Source organism: Sturnira hondurensis, unplaced genomic scaffold (assembly GCF_014824575.4).
Source record: "Sturnira hondurensis isolate 20B ecotype Veracruz unplaced genomic scaffold, ASM1482457v3 Scaffold0020489, whole genome shotgun sequence".
Lineage (NCBI taxonomy): Eukaryota > Metazoa > Chordata > Mammalia > Chiroptera > Phyllostomidae > Sturnira > Sturnira hondurensis.
In genome coordinates, this window is record NW_028093120.1 from 6398773 (window position 1) to 6413456 (window position 14684).

The 14684-nt window shown below is 38.2% G+C and overlaps 1 protein-coding gene across 1 annotated transcript in view; it reads right to left on the minus strand.

Moving 5' to 3' along the window:
* The window catches only part of TRPC6 (transient receptor potential cation channel subfamily C member 6), a 126818-nt gene that overhangs the window by 41481 nt on the left and 70653 nt on the right, over window positions 1-14684 (minus strand). Inside the window, exon 2 of the mRNA XM_037029742.1 lies at window positions 832-1606. Coding sequence (XP_036885637.1) covers window positions 832-1606 — 775 coding nt within the window. The remainder of the gene's footprint in view (window positions 1-831; window positions 1607-14684) is intronic.

The following is a 14684-nucleotide window of genomic DNA, read 5'->3' on the forward strand; positions in this document are numbered from 1 at the left end:
ATACTTAGAACCTTATGATCATAGGAAATTAAAAAGTCAAAAATTTCATATATAAACATATGAAATATATGTATAGGTATATACATACACAAAATTTTGCATATATAGTGATTACAAGAGACTACAATAAAAGCTATTACATTAGGAATCACATTTCTGCAGGAAATTGGACTGAAAAAGGAAAGATATAGCTATTCTGAATGTTAAAGAAGACGTTGTTCACTTATTTTTAAAATAGGTGTTGAGGCGCATCACATCACTGTAGCATTTATAGGCCCCTGAATACATCTGACAGAGCGATTTAAGAATTCTATCTTTAAATGTGAATATTTACACCTCACCAGAAAGTATGCATGCACCTGTCTCTCCAGTCAAACAGTCCCTTCCCTCAGCTTGTCCACCTTTCTGACCTCAACAGTATGGGTCACCATGCTCTGAACACAAAATAGGAGAAAGAACCTGGGTTTGAGGGTGCAGCATACCTGGATTCTGACCCCAGCTCTGTCATTTACCAGTTGTTTAAGTGAGGCCCTATTTAACCTTTCTATACTTCCATTTCTTCACCTGAAAAGGAACTAATATCTCCTCAAGATTGTGATAAAGATTAGACATAATAACTGTAAAATGTCTGGTAGATAGCAGAATATCTCCAAGTGGTGGCAATCATAACTTTTACTACATATGATTAGAACAAAGAGTTTGTTGGGGAAAAAAACATTCAATTACTTACTGACTATAGTAACTAGTACAATCCTGAGCACATAGTGGAAGTTTGTGAATATACCTTGACTACGACTTAGGAAGAATGCAGACCTTATGTTAAAGACCTACCTTGAACTCTTTCTCAATGTTGGCCAGCACTGCTAGCTCATTACTGAGTTCTAAGGCTGTCATGACTGGATCTTCACTAGACAATGACAGATAAGCTGGACTTGCCAGACCTTTATAGGCATTGATCCTAGATCTGGAGTGGCTAAAGGAATCGTGTTTCTGTTTCTGGTTGCATTCGTTGCATTTGCAGAAGTAATCGTGAGGCCGTTCAATCCGAGCACCCTTCCGCAAGAGGGTGTGCACGATTTCATATTCCTGGCAGTGGGCAGCCAGAATGACTGGAGTCACATCGTGGGAGAACCGTGTGCCATCCTCATCATAGGCATAAAAATCATCTTGCTGGAGTTCAGACTGGCTGGGGCTAGTTGCTAACCTCTTTCCTTCGGCAAAAGCTGGGTGATTGAGAATGGCTTCCACAATCCGAACATAACCTTTACTAATAGCTAGAAGCAATGCATCCCCAACACGAGAGAGATTTTCTTTCTTGAGTAGAAGTTCTGTAATTTCCAGGTGCTCATTGGCCACTGCCAACTGCAGGGCATTCTGGCCCATGTAATCCACACAGTTAACATTGAGTGACAGGCATTCTTCCAACATCTTTCTCACCACTGGGATGTTGCCATATTCAGCTGCATCTAAGAAGCGCTCCTCCTCAGCAGATAGGCTTGTCGAGTGATCATTAAACATGTACGCTGGTCCTCGGTTAGCTAACCTTCTCCCTTTCTCACGGAGAATTGTCTGCCGCCGGTGGGCCAGTCTGTTGTCGGCGCCTCGGCTGCAATAAAATAGAAAAATTGTTAACAAATCATATTAAGAGCAATTTAGTGTGCCAAATGACTTACCATCTAATTGCAATCTTCCCCGTATATTAGATGTTGTCTCATTGTCTCTAGACCAACTCTAATATAAAATGAAGATGCATTTATTTGATAATGGATTCCAAGAACTCTTCCTTTAAGAAAGCCAAGTACTTTGCATATTTTAACATTCCAATTTAGGAGGAAGACTAGCAATTCCCATAATCTCTCTGTGCCATTTACATAGAGATTAATACATGTTCCTCAATCACAGATGGTATAAGACATAAGAAAGACCCATGATCAGTCACAATTATGATATAGAGTATGAAAATATGTTTTAAATAGTAGAAAAATAGCAAATCCATTCATATCAACACATACTTATTGAGTCCAGGGCCAGATATTATATAAGGCCCAGAATAACCAATGTCATTGGGTTGGAAAAAACACACACAACATCTTCTGCCCTTATAACTCTCGTAGTCTAAAGGGAAAATGGACAATTACCACAATACCTTGTTATCAGCTATTTAATTGTCATGATAAACCTATAGCAGGGTCAGCTAGCTTAGCTGATAGGAGAAGCTGACTTGTCAAAAATAAAAGTAGGAGTTAGGTGAGAGCGTGTGTGGGAAGGTAAAACAGGGGTCAGGAACAGGTGGAGAGCTTTCTCCAGGAGAGCGGTCAACTACATGCTATGACCTAGATTTCAGGAATAGGGAACATTAATGCTTTGACTCTGTTAGGCGTTGTTCTAAACATTATTGGAAATTTGAGGCAATTGTGATCAAAATCGTAGGTGGGAAGGGATTCTGCTGTGATGGAGACAGTTTTCAAAGAGGCGGCCAGCCTTCAATGTGGCCTTTAGTCTGTGATATGAAAAAAAGTGATTCCTCCTCTGATCAAAATTCCACAATAGTTTTTTCTTCTTATTGAGTCATAACTTTATGTCTTCACATCTTTTTGGGCTTGAAGGGCTCAAGGCTTAACTGGTAACCCAAAAAGGACGAGTTCCTACAGAATAAAAAAGGTCCAGTTATAGGGGAGCCTTAAAAGAAGGAAAAACTGTTATTGATTATTGATGTGATTGATGCCCCCTCTCTTTATAAGAGCCCTCCCACTTTAAAGGTAGTCACAAGCTCCCCAGTATGAAAAGACTTTAGCTAGACCCACAGACCTCATAAACCAGAACCCCCTATAATGTGGCCAGGCCTAGAGAACCTAAATTTCTTTCCCTCCCAGCCCTGATCCAACCCTATACCGAATCTCTAGGCAATGTTGTCTATGGTAGAGTGATGCCCGAATAAATTAGTAAAATTTCAGCAACTCAGAAGCAGATTACAGTTCTCCAAGGAGCTTGAAGAGTATGCTGCCATATTCACAAATGTTTCCCATGGATTTTCATTCAACATTGAATCCTTTAGCCATCCAAGTCCTCTTTGAAACCAACCAGGTTGATGTTTTATAAAAGAAACAACTTTATAAATGACATGAACGGCCAATAGCCAGAGAATAATTTCTAAGATGGGTCTTTAAATAATGTATATTAAACTCTTATTAAGTAAAAAGGCAATCATCTCTACAATTATTTTTTTCTCTAGCCATCTTTTGTTTTTCAATTCCATTTTTAATTTTATCAGTTATGCATGTCCTTATTTTAAGGACTCTATAAGCTTGTTACAAAAACCAACGGTCCATTGTTCTTCATTTCCCCATTTCCAGATCCCCGGTGACAATAAATTTCAACTATTTTAGCTGATTATTTGATCATTTAAACCCTTATATCAATATGACTTGCTAATATTGCTATTTCTTAATTTTACAGGTTTGGCATTATCTATGGACTTCCTATTACAAAAGTTCAGGATTCAGCTCACTTTCCCAGTCTCCCACCATGCCTTCACACTCAGAGACACACACAAATCAGCCTCATGGTCCCTTATCATTCCAGTATAATTACATTATAACTTTTATTAGATAACTATTTACATTATGACAATGCAAGTGCTACTCATAGCAAGAAGTACACTATTATGTCTTTTCGGGTGTAGCTTCCCTACGTCCTGAAACCCAGCAGTTAAAAATTCATTCTATATTCATATGCTTATCATACTAGACTGTTTATGACTAATTCAAAAAAATCCTCTTCTTCAGTGTAAATCTTCCTTTAATATAGTCAACATACTATGTGTTTTTTTCAGTTTTAGCTTCTTGAAGAATGTCTTCTGCAGTCTTCTGATGTGCTGCCAGTCTGGACTGGTTGCTATCTAGATGTGAGGAATGTACGTTCTCTTTGAATCTTCCTTTTAGCATCATCCCAAAGATTCTCTTTGTTTTGCTTTTATGCTGGGTTTCTTGTTTTCTGTATCCCAGATCCCCCTTTTTTTCTTAGTTTATTCTTGTGTCTAGTAGAGCATATCCTTCAGTAGCTGACTGAGAAATATACCTGGGAGGTAAATTTCTTGAGATTTTGCATGTCCAAAAATGACTGTACTATTACCAAGCTTAATTAGTAATTGGCCTGGGTAGGAAATTCTAGGTTGATAATAACTTTGAAAGTCTTGTTCTGCTAGCAAGATTCTAGTTTTTGTAGTTGCTGTTGAGAAGTATGACTCTGGATATTTTCTTTGTGTTGACCTAAAATTACATGATTTTTTATTGGAGGGAATCTCTTTTCCTCCATAGTTCTGGACATTCAGTAAACCTTTTAATCTGTGAAAATGTGTTCTTTTCTGAGAAACATTATTTGCTTATTTTCTGATAATTTTATGTGTCCTGTTTTCAGTGTTGTTTCTGGAACATCTCTTTTGGATGTTGAATATTCTGGATTTATTTTTTAATTTATTATCTTTTTTCCTATTTTGTAATTATTTATTGTTTCACATTATACTGTGGGGTATTGCTTTAATTTTATGCTGTAATATATATTTTGAAATTTTTTCTATTATGATTTTAATTTTCAAAAACATATTTTTGTTTTTCAGATGTTTCTTTATATAGCACCAGAAGCAAGTGTTACATAAAGAAAATACATAGCAGAAGAAAAGCCTTCAAAAACATAATATCTTGTTTTATCTAATTCTGGAGATATTGTGATAAAGACTATACAGATCAGAACACTTCAGAGAATTTACTCCTAAGTTGCTTTTTTGTTTGTTTACTTTGTTCCCTTTATCATTCCTTTCATTTACAAAAAATAATTATTAATTTTAATAATTAATAATTATTAAATTATTATTAAATTATTCACTATCTTTCAAAGACAGTGAAATTTTTCCTCAGAATTAGCCAGATCTAACATTGACTTTAGCAGGTGATATTACAGGTGAGTTTCCAGAACAGCAGCGTTATTTCTGAGTTAGCTAGGTGGATGGGGTAGAGGAGATGAGAGGTCCCCCAAAATTTGTCATGTAAGCACCATCCATCATTTCCCTCCTGAACTTCTGAGCTCACTTCCTTTTTCTCTGTCCATCACTCTTCTAATAACCGCTTTAGCCCTTCACTTCCGTTTTTGTCTTCTTTACATATTACATTCTATAGTTTGGGTTGCACACAAGAGGAAGTTCAATAATTAGGAACAGGGGAAGTATCTGCTGAACATAGATAAGGCTTTGAAGAAAACTATAAAAAATTAAGGGAGAAAAGAGCAAGTATTAGGGGATTTGTAAAAGTAAAATGAAAGTGCTAAGAATGAGAACTTGCAAGAAAAATTCTTGTGTAACTAAAAAAAAGACATAAAATTGACACAAAGTAGTACCAAGTACCAGAAGACCAAGAAGCAATCCTGGTTTTTTGCTCTCTTTCTGCCTGAAAATAGGAGGAATAATTGTTTCAGCCTGTGTCACAGGATTACTTCCAGGGTCAACTGAAATGATAATATGGAAAGTGCTTAAATTTAGGTTTCACTGTTTTTTTATAGCTAAGGGAAGGTGCATTTATGTAAACAAGAAGATACTGACTTTATCATTTTTTAGCTATTACTCAATTAGAGAACCCATGAAAAGGCAAGAATTGCAATTACATGTAAACATAATTACTGTAAATGTTTTTTTTGTCTTTTTACAGAGAGAATGAATATAATCAGTAGCTTTACTCATTTCTCAACTTTTAATCTGGTTTCCAAAGTTTTATTTGTTCATATAACACCTCAAAATTTTCACTGAGGTAGAATAAGCCTGAGTTGTGATATCTTTAATTCTAAAATCTTAAAGTAACAATTTATGATTTAAACGCCTATTTTTTTTAATAATGGCAAGTTCCCTTTGAGCAAGCCACTAATCTTAATGGCTCTTTCCTATTTCCTTCTAAACTACCATGGCTTTCATATCTATAACTTCCATCCTTTTGAAGAAACAGCAAAGACATTTCCATAGGAAATGTTATCCTCAGTGTTAAAGCATCTCTTGCCTCTCTCAGTGGGACCACAATATTTATCATATGCAGGGACATCATCATTTTTTAAAAAGGCCCAGATTATCATCCTCTCTTTAGCACCATCAACCGTAAAGCAAGATGCAGAGTGTTTACAGAAGTGGTCACAAGTGCATTATGAAGACAACTACCACTTGCACAATGAAGGCAGTAGCAAGAGAACCACAAGGCTGCTTGCATGTTGACACAACGAAATGCATGCTTGGCTGCCTCCTTGTCTCCCCTTGGAAGAGCAAAAGGTTCCGTGTATATTATTGTCACAGGACCTGGTGAATGTTTTATTCAGTCTTTAACTTATATTTGTACTTTAGAATATTTTTGTATATAATCCATAGATTTGTTTTAAAATTTAGAGTGTTTATAGTATGATGAAGTTGTAAATAATTATCTAAGACAGTTTCAGTAGAGTCAAACTATAGTATAATTGTTCTAAAATATTTTTACTGAGTTCGTTAGACTAGCACTGTAACCCTATAATCTGTACAATTTTAGACATTAAGTGCTTAATCCCTAACTTTCAGATGCAAAAGCAAAATGTGTAAAACAACTTTTTCAGTAACAAATATGTGAAGCCTTTCAAGAAAAATACTAGATGTCACTAGGTTATACTACCTCTCTGAGAGTGGATTTCATAAGTCTACATATTACAGCATTCTACATTAACTGCCTATGTAATCTAGAAAATCATCTTTTCTAGATGAACACTAGAAAGAACACACAAAGCACTAGGTCAATAAAAAAGCTAGTGCTATTCCAGCTAAAGGCACACTTTCGCAAAGTCAGCTCTTGTATTTAAGAAAAATATTTACTAAGCATGTTTCTTCATCCATTTAGCCATATTTAGCAAGGTTGAATGTTTAGTGACCTACATTTTGATGTGTTTATTTTTAAAATTTATTTAATCACACACAAAATACATATAAATACCAGTTCTAGAACAGAGAGTAACCAGACCTGCCCCCACGGTACTCAAATATTGATTAGATCATGAAATCAACAGTTTTCACATACCTCATTTTCCTGAATCTTTTTGCCAGCGAAATAGTGCCTGTTGTCCCAGATAGTGAGAGATGGAATAACCCATCTCTACTGAAAATGCCAGCAACACCAACTGGCTTCTGAGTCGAATGGACTGTGTGCTTGAGTCCAGAGCATGTGCAGTAATTTCCTGTACTTCCTGTTCAAAATATGAGGCACCTTTACCAAATGGAGCTGCCCCTATACAAGCTAAACTCTTTATGAACCATCTAGCTTAACTTTTATTCTTTCTCTCAAGAATACTCAAAAATATTTCAGTCAGACCACAGGTCTACTAAAGCAGAGTGTTAGACGTGTATATGGCATATAACTATTCCAGGCAGCATGCAAGGGCCAGAAGAGTAGGCTTTAAATCCATCCTAGGGAGGTGAAACATAAAGGAAATCCCAGAACATGTATTTTGTTATATACACAATTATCCATGGGAAAAAATGGGCTTGGGTATTTAGAAATAAACAATCACCAAGACTAACAATTATGTAGACTACTTTAGGGCGATGGATGATAAAAGGAGATTTATTCTGATTTTATGAAAATGAGACCATTATTGCCGTCTACTTAATCTCTGATCACATACCCATGTCCCTTCCTCCACGGTTGAGGAAGCACTAGCCAATTAATGTGGTTTTCCATCATCTCATGAGAGCAAGGACTATTTTGCCTTATTCACCACTGTATCCTCAGTGCTCTGCAGAAAGGCACATTGCAAGCACTTTGAACATACCTGTCAAATGCACGAATACCTCTTGTCAAAGGAATAAAGTTCAAAGCCTGCTTGTTCACTAGTAAGCCAACAGGAAATCACTACCATGTACAGCCATACAAACAAAAAGAAACAAAACATAAAGGGTGAACCATAATGTTCCTTGGTGTAAACATAGTATTTTATATTCATTTCAAGTAAGTAGCGAGCTCAACAGGGAATGAAGAAAGTTAAAAGGCCTATCTTTTAATGAGCTCCTTGTGACTTGTCTTTGATTCAGAAGTGGAGATTTTCTTGCCCGCAAAGGCAGAACCGGTATTCTCTCAGCCCTCCTGCTCTCCCTGCCTCCCCTTGACATTGTGCACAGAGCATAATCACCCACCTTCACAACGCGTCGCTAAACCCCTTTAACTCCAGATAATTTTCTTGATAGCAACCATTCATTGTGACTCATTTAGCTCTATTTTTCCCAATGGACTCCTCTCATTCCATCCAAGACTAACTTCCCGTTTGATCAGTCGCACATCACACTACTGCCTCACTAGTCCACAGGGGAAGTAGCCTGAACTGTTCGTTACCTTTCGTTGGGACCCAGCAGGAGTGTGACTGAAAAATGTCTTATGCTGTTACATGTTTCCACCTTGTTTATTTTTATCACCAGTTTGTGCATAAACTAGAAACCTAACTATGTGGGAGAATAGAAACGTGAATAAAAATGGAACATTTATGGAAAGGTGACTTTTTATAAAACACCTAAGTCTGAGATGTCATTTTTTTTCTTTTCAGACTGCTGCTTGTGGTTTAATTTCACAAGTTGCATCTTACTTCTTTGAAATGCTCTTGAATAAATGTGTGTACATTTATTTTAATCTATTTTAATTGAGAACTTGGGAATATTAAAAAGTGTGTGTGCAATACAAGAAAAATGTATCCCACTTATGTCATCAGAGAAAGAAGTTTAAACCCTTTGCTTCTATTTTCAACAACCACCATAAAGCATATTTTCAAATTCCACAAATAACTTGTGTAAGATAGATCTCAGGCAGGAAAGAGATAGCACACTTAAATTGGGTAATCTGGGAAGTTTAATGAAGAGAATCTAGGCATGTGTGGGCAGGAGTTAGGGAAATTCAACATAGTGGCCTGCAAGACCCAGGTCTAGGCCAGTAGAAGCTTAGACCTAAAGGGGCATACGGAGGGAGCAGTGACCAGAAGTTACACAGGGTAACTATAAGGCATGAGCCACTTGACAGAGTGTCTGGCATTTAATAGAGGGAAATAGACAATGCTCAAGGAGAGAACCAGGAGAGCTGGCACCCTGACCTCATTCCCCTGTCCTCTGCTATCCCACAGTGGCCTCCAGTGAACTGCGTGCACCTAACCAAAAGCTGGGGACAAAGGGACATATTCGCCTCGTCCACACAGGTCTAAAAGACGTATTTTTAATGACATCTTTGCGACTTGTCTTTGATCCAGAAATGAAGATTTTCTTGTCCTCAAAGGCAGAACTAATATTCTCCCAGGCAGAGGACAGTATGCAAATGGTGGGGAGTGGACCAGGAAGGCAAGAAAACAGCACCCAGCACACACTCTATCAGCCACAATGAATCCCTTCAAAATCACTGATGAAACAGTTACACAGAGAAAATGGCAAGTATATAATTTTTTTACTATGAGTCACTGATGCATCACCAGTTCTCACCTTTCTGAGCTTATTTTTTCCTTCTCTAAGCTGTCAGGAAAGACACCCACATTCAATTTCAGGCAGTCCATTATCTTTCAATAACGCACCTTTAAAATTCATCTATCTGCATTTTATGTTGCAACTCATGTGAGACTTAGAATGAACAACTCTGATTCTGAGGGTGAGAAGGAGGGTGTGATGTCAGAAACATTCAGAATTACTAAAATTGTGCCACAAAGCACAAGCCAAAGCTGCTGACTATTACAGATAATGTTACTAAAGAAATGGATTTAAATAATGGCTCTGGAACATGCTCTCAACTTCTAACACAGGCTATAGATCCAACTGTTCACAGCGCAGATTTCAGTCTATATGAGCCTGGCATGTTTAAGAGAGTACGGATGTAGGGAAAGAGAAGGTCAGAAAATGCAGGGCATTGTTTAGTTAAAATGTTTAAAGATTTTATTTATTCATTTTTAGGGAGAGGGGAAAAGAGGGATAGAGGGAGAGAAACATGAGTGTGTGGTTACCTCTCACGTGGCCGCCACTGGGGACCTGAACTGAAACCCAGGCATGTGCCCTGACTGGGAATTGAACCAGCAAGTCTTTGCTTCACAGGCCCGTACTCAATTCACTAAGCCACACCAGCCAGGGTTGTTCACTTTATTTAAAAACAAAAGTTGTAGTATGCCTTTCTTTGCTGATGAGGTATGATTTTAGATACCACTATGAAATCTCACATCCACCATCAGAATCTTAACAGTTCATTCATTCATTCATTCAATGTTTTGTGTATTTATTCATTAATTTATGAATATTTATTCATAATATTACAGTTCAAATATTTACAGTTCTAAGCACTGCACTAGACACGTGATGAATACAGCAGGAAAAGACACTTAAGTATGGCAGAAAAGAGAGAAGTAAATGAAAGACTGCAAGGCAATAAATGTTATCAAAGGAAAGGTGTCATTTACACTATATAAATGAGTAACAAATAATTTTAAATACAGTCTATGGATCAGGGAAAGCCTTCCGAATAGACGCTTCTTATTCCAAGAAGGAGGGAGAAGTTAGCAGAGAGGAAAGAGAAGTGGCCCTCTGGGCAGAGAGAACCACACTTGTATAAGTCAATAATCTAGAGAAAACAGAAAGATGTCCATCACAGCAGGAATGTACAGGAGTCCTCTCCCATAAGGCCCTTTCCATTCCTGGCTCAGTTTAACTGATGGTTGAAGACTCAGTATTAGACACTGGAGTCTAGATTCTATTGCTGTTCTCAGTTCAGCATTTATGACTTACACCTTAAGGCTGAAATGTGAAAATTTAGGTAACTCTCAAAGAGACAAAGATTCCAGTTTAGGAGATTCAAGCTTCAGCACTCAAGTATTGCGTCTTCAGCTCAGGGAGTTCTGTTCTGAGGCTTTTGAAGCTTATATAATTCAAAGTCCCAAATTTAGAAAAATTAAGAATAAATTTAGGGTTGCTGAGAACTGAGTCCCTAGGGATCTGGACTCGTGGCAACTCCAGGGAGCCACGGGAAATATTGAGAAGAACGTAGCTTTGAAGAAAGACAGGCTTTATTGGGAATCCTGACTCAGCCATGAACAAGCTGTGTCATCTCTCTGAGCTGCAGATTTCTTAGTTATAAAATGGATGGGTAAGGCAGGGAAGGCAAGGTTACTATGAATGGGTGACTTGTGAAATCCAGCTTAGAGTAATTTGATCCCTCATTTATTCAAATCCTTCTTAATCATAATTATTCAATGCTTTCCAGTTTGAAGATGTTCTGCTTAATAAACAAAATGAAAGCTAAGTAGCTATTAAATAGATTCTATTTCCCCAATACCATCTATTGCATTTGTACCATGTGCCCGAAACAACAGATTGGTTCTTTTTTCTTGCTCTGTATATCAACGTGGCTAAAACGGAATTTTCATTGCCTTAGTGGTTTTTTTTTAAGATTTTATTTATTTATCTTTAGAGGGGAAGGGAAGGAGAGAAGGAGAGAAATATCAATGTATGGTTGCCACTTGTGAGTCCCCTGCTGGGAACTGGCCTGCAACCCAGGCATGTGCCCTGACTGGGAATCGAACCACAATCGTGTGGTTTGTAGACCCGTGCTCAATCCACTGAGCTACACCAGCCAGGGTGCCTTAGTGTTTTTTTTTTATCTTCAGCATATTCTGTGTTTCAGCCTTGCTAGCATTGTTCTTAAACTTTGTTCTACTCTTTTCTCTCCATCCCCCAATTGTGTATTAATATTTCCCTGACCCTTCTTGTACACGTGGGCTGTTAAAATCTGAACTCATCTTCATACTCCAGTACCAAGTACAAGACCAGGTATAAAATATCTTGGAAATCTGAAAATGGATAAAAAATAATAGAAAAAAAGAGTTTGAAAAGAAAAATAAGCGCATCTCATGCTTGACATGTTTTAGGAGTTTCCCAAACTACTGTATTCCGTATCAATAACTTATTTTTTAAAATATTTTATTTACTTAATTTTAGAGCGGGGAAGGGAGGGAGAAAGACAGAGAAACATCAATGGGTGGTTACCTCTTGTGTGCCCCCAACTGAGGACCTGGCCCACAACCGAGGCATGTGTCCCAACAGAGAACTGAGCTGGCAACACTTTGGTTCAGTCTGGTGCTCAATCCACTGAGCCACACCAGCCAGGACTCAAGGACCTATTTTTTACTGTAGAGTCAGAATGTCACTTACCATCAATAACTAATGTGTACCAACCATACTGCACCACTACCTCTGCTGTCAGAGAGTTAAATTTTGGAGAAAAAAAAGTGTATCTTGTATTTATGAAGTATAGGGGGTCAGAACAAGTCACCCCAAGATGTGCCTCAGTGGTGTGCTGATTATTTTCAACTAAAGGCAAATGAGACCCTGGGGGTTCAAGAGAAACATCTGCACCCTACCTTATCTAGAAGAATTTAAGTTAGAAGGCTGGCCATGATAAGAGTTATAACCAAAATTGACTTTTAACCTATCTACAGATAGGCAGAGCAAACTAATAATTTCTGAAGATCTGCCCTCCTTGCGGTGACCTTCTGAAATCCCAAGACACCTTACCTCATCCCTTACTCAAAATGTCTTATATACCCGTGTTCTTTTTTATCTCTGAACTTCTTATGTATGTGGGGTCTCTGACTCTCACACTAGGGTTTACTAGGGTAAACCTGTTGGAGTGGTCCCTTTATCATTAAGTAGCGTCCTTCTCTGTCTCTTACTACATACAGCCTTGGCTTTAAAGCCTATTTTGTATAAGAACTGCTACCCCAGCTTTTTTTTCTTTTCCATTTGCATGAAATACCTTTTTCCAACCCTTTACTTTTAGTCTGTGTGTATCTTTTGATCTGAAGGCAGCATATATATGGGTCTTATTTTCTTAGCCATTCAGCTCCCCTATGTCTTTTGGTTAGAGCATTTAAGCCATTTACAGTTAAGGTGATTATCGATATATACATACATAGGGCCATTTTATTGTTAGACTGTTTTCCTTGGGGTTTTTTTTTCTTTCTCTTTTTCTTCTCTTTCTTAAAACAAACCCTTTAATATTTATTCCAGTACTGGTTTGGTATTAACAAACTCCTTTAGCTTTTTCTTGTCTGGGAAGCTCCTTTTTTCTCCTTCAGTTTTAAATGATAACCTTGCTGGGTAAAGTAGACTTGGTTGTAGGTCATTGCTTTTCATCACCTTGAGGATTTCACACAACTCCCTTCCAGCCTGAAAAGTTTCTGATGAGTAATTGCATAACAGTCTAATTGGTGTGTCCTTGTAAGTAACTACCTACTTTTCTCTTGTGGCTGTTAGGATTCTCTCCCTGTCTTTTAGCCTTGTCATCTTAATTTTGATGTGTCTCAGAGTAGGTCTCTTGGGGTCCAACTTGCTTGGGATTCTCTGAGTTTCCTCAACTTGTGTGTAGTTTTCCTTCACCAGATTAGGGAATTTTTCTGTCATTATTTCTTCAAATAGGTTCTTGATTGTTTGCACACTCTCTTCTCCTTCTGCTATTCCCATGACGTGAATTTTGTCTCACTTCATGTTGTCCAAAGTGTTTCTTAAGCTAACCTTATTTGTTTTATTCGTTTTTCTTTTTGCTGCTCTGCCGGGGTGTTTTTTTCTACCTGTCTTTCAAATCATTGATGGGATCCTCTGCTTCATCTAACCTACTGTTCATTCCTTCTAGTGTATTATTTATTTCACATATTGCATTCTTTACTTCTGACTGGTCCTTTTTTATGGTTTCTATGTCTCTTTTCATATTTTTGAGTACCCTCATAGTCATTACTCTAAACTCTCCATCTGATGAATTGCTTACTTCTTTTTCATCTAGTTCTTCTGGAAAATTCTCTTGTTCATTCTCTCTTTCATTTAGGGACTATTTCTTTGTCTTTCCATTTTGGCTGTTGGCTGCTTCTCTGTATTTTCTACCTTAGCTATTAAAGTAATCAACGACTAAACTGATCAGCTGTTAAACTAATCAAGCTATAATCAGCAGCCAGGCTTAAGCCCCACAGGGTGGGGCAGAGTAATTCCTTTGAGGGACTCTTGCTTCCCCTCAGGCTGGAGCCATTCAGAGAGGAGTGCTCTGCCTGAGAGAGCAGCTCCAGCAGCATGGTGAATGACTCAGCACATGGATTCTGGTGGCGGTTCCTGTTCCTTCAGTTCTTCCCCCTGAGGCACCAACCCCAGACTCTCCTCAAGTGTCTCTAGTACACTCTGCCCTTCCTCTCCTGGCACCCGGGGTAAGTGGCTGCCAACAAAATTTTGTGTGTTGGCCTCTAAGAGGCTCTCTGCTTCTCTAGTCTTTTCTCCTTGGCAGACAGAACCCCTGCTGCTTTTCACAGTTGGAAGTTATCTGGATTCCTTTCTAGCTCTGGTGCTGTAGGCTGGGGAGCCCAGTTTGGGGTTCAGTCCCCACACTGCTCAGTGGGAACCCCTGTGCCCCTGAAATATCCCTCTGGCACTTCAGCTGCTTCCCCATCGGAGTCCAGCCAGCCCTCTTGTGTCTCTCCGCACTCCTTAGCAAACTTGTGGTGGTGAAGTGTTCTCTTCTGCTGTCCACAGTTGTAAGGCTTCTCTCCAGCTAATGTTGTTGGTCATTCAGGATGCTTTCACTACAGTGTAGTTGTAATTCCAGATCGGTCCTGGGAGGAGGTTAGAGGTGCTTCCACTTACT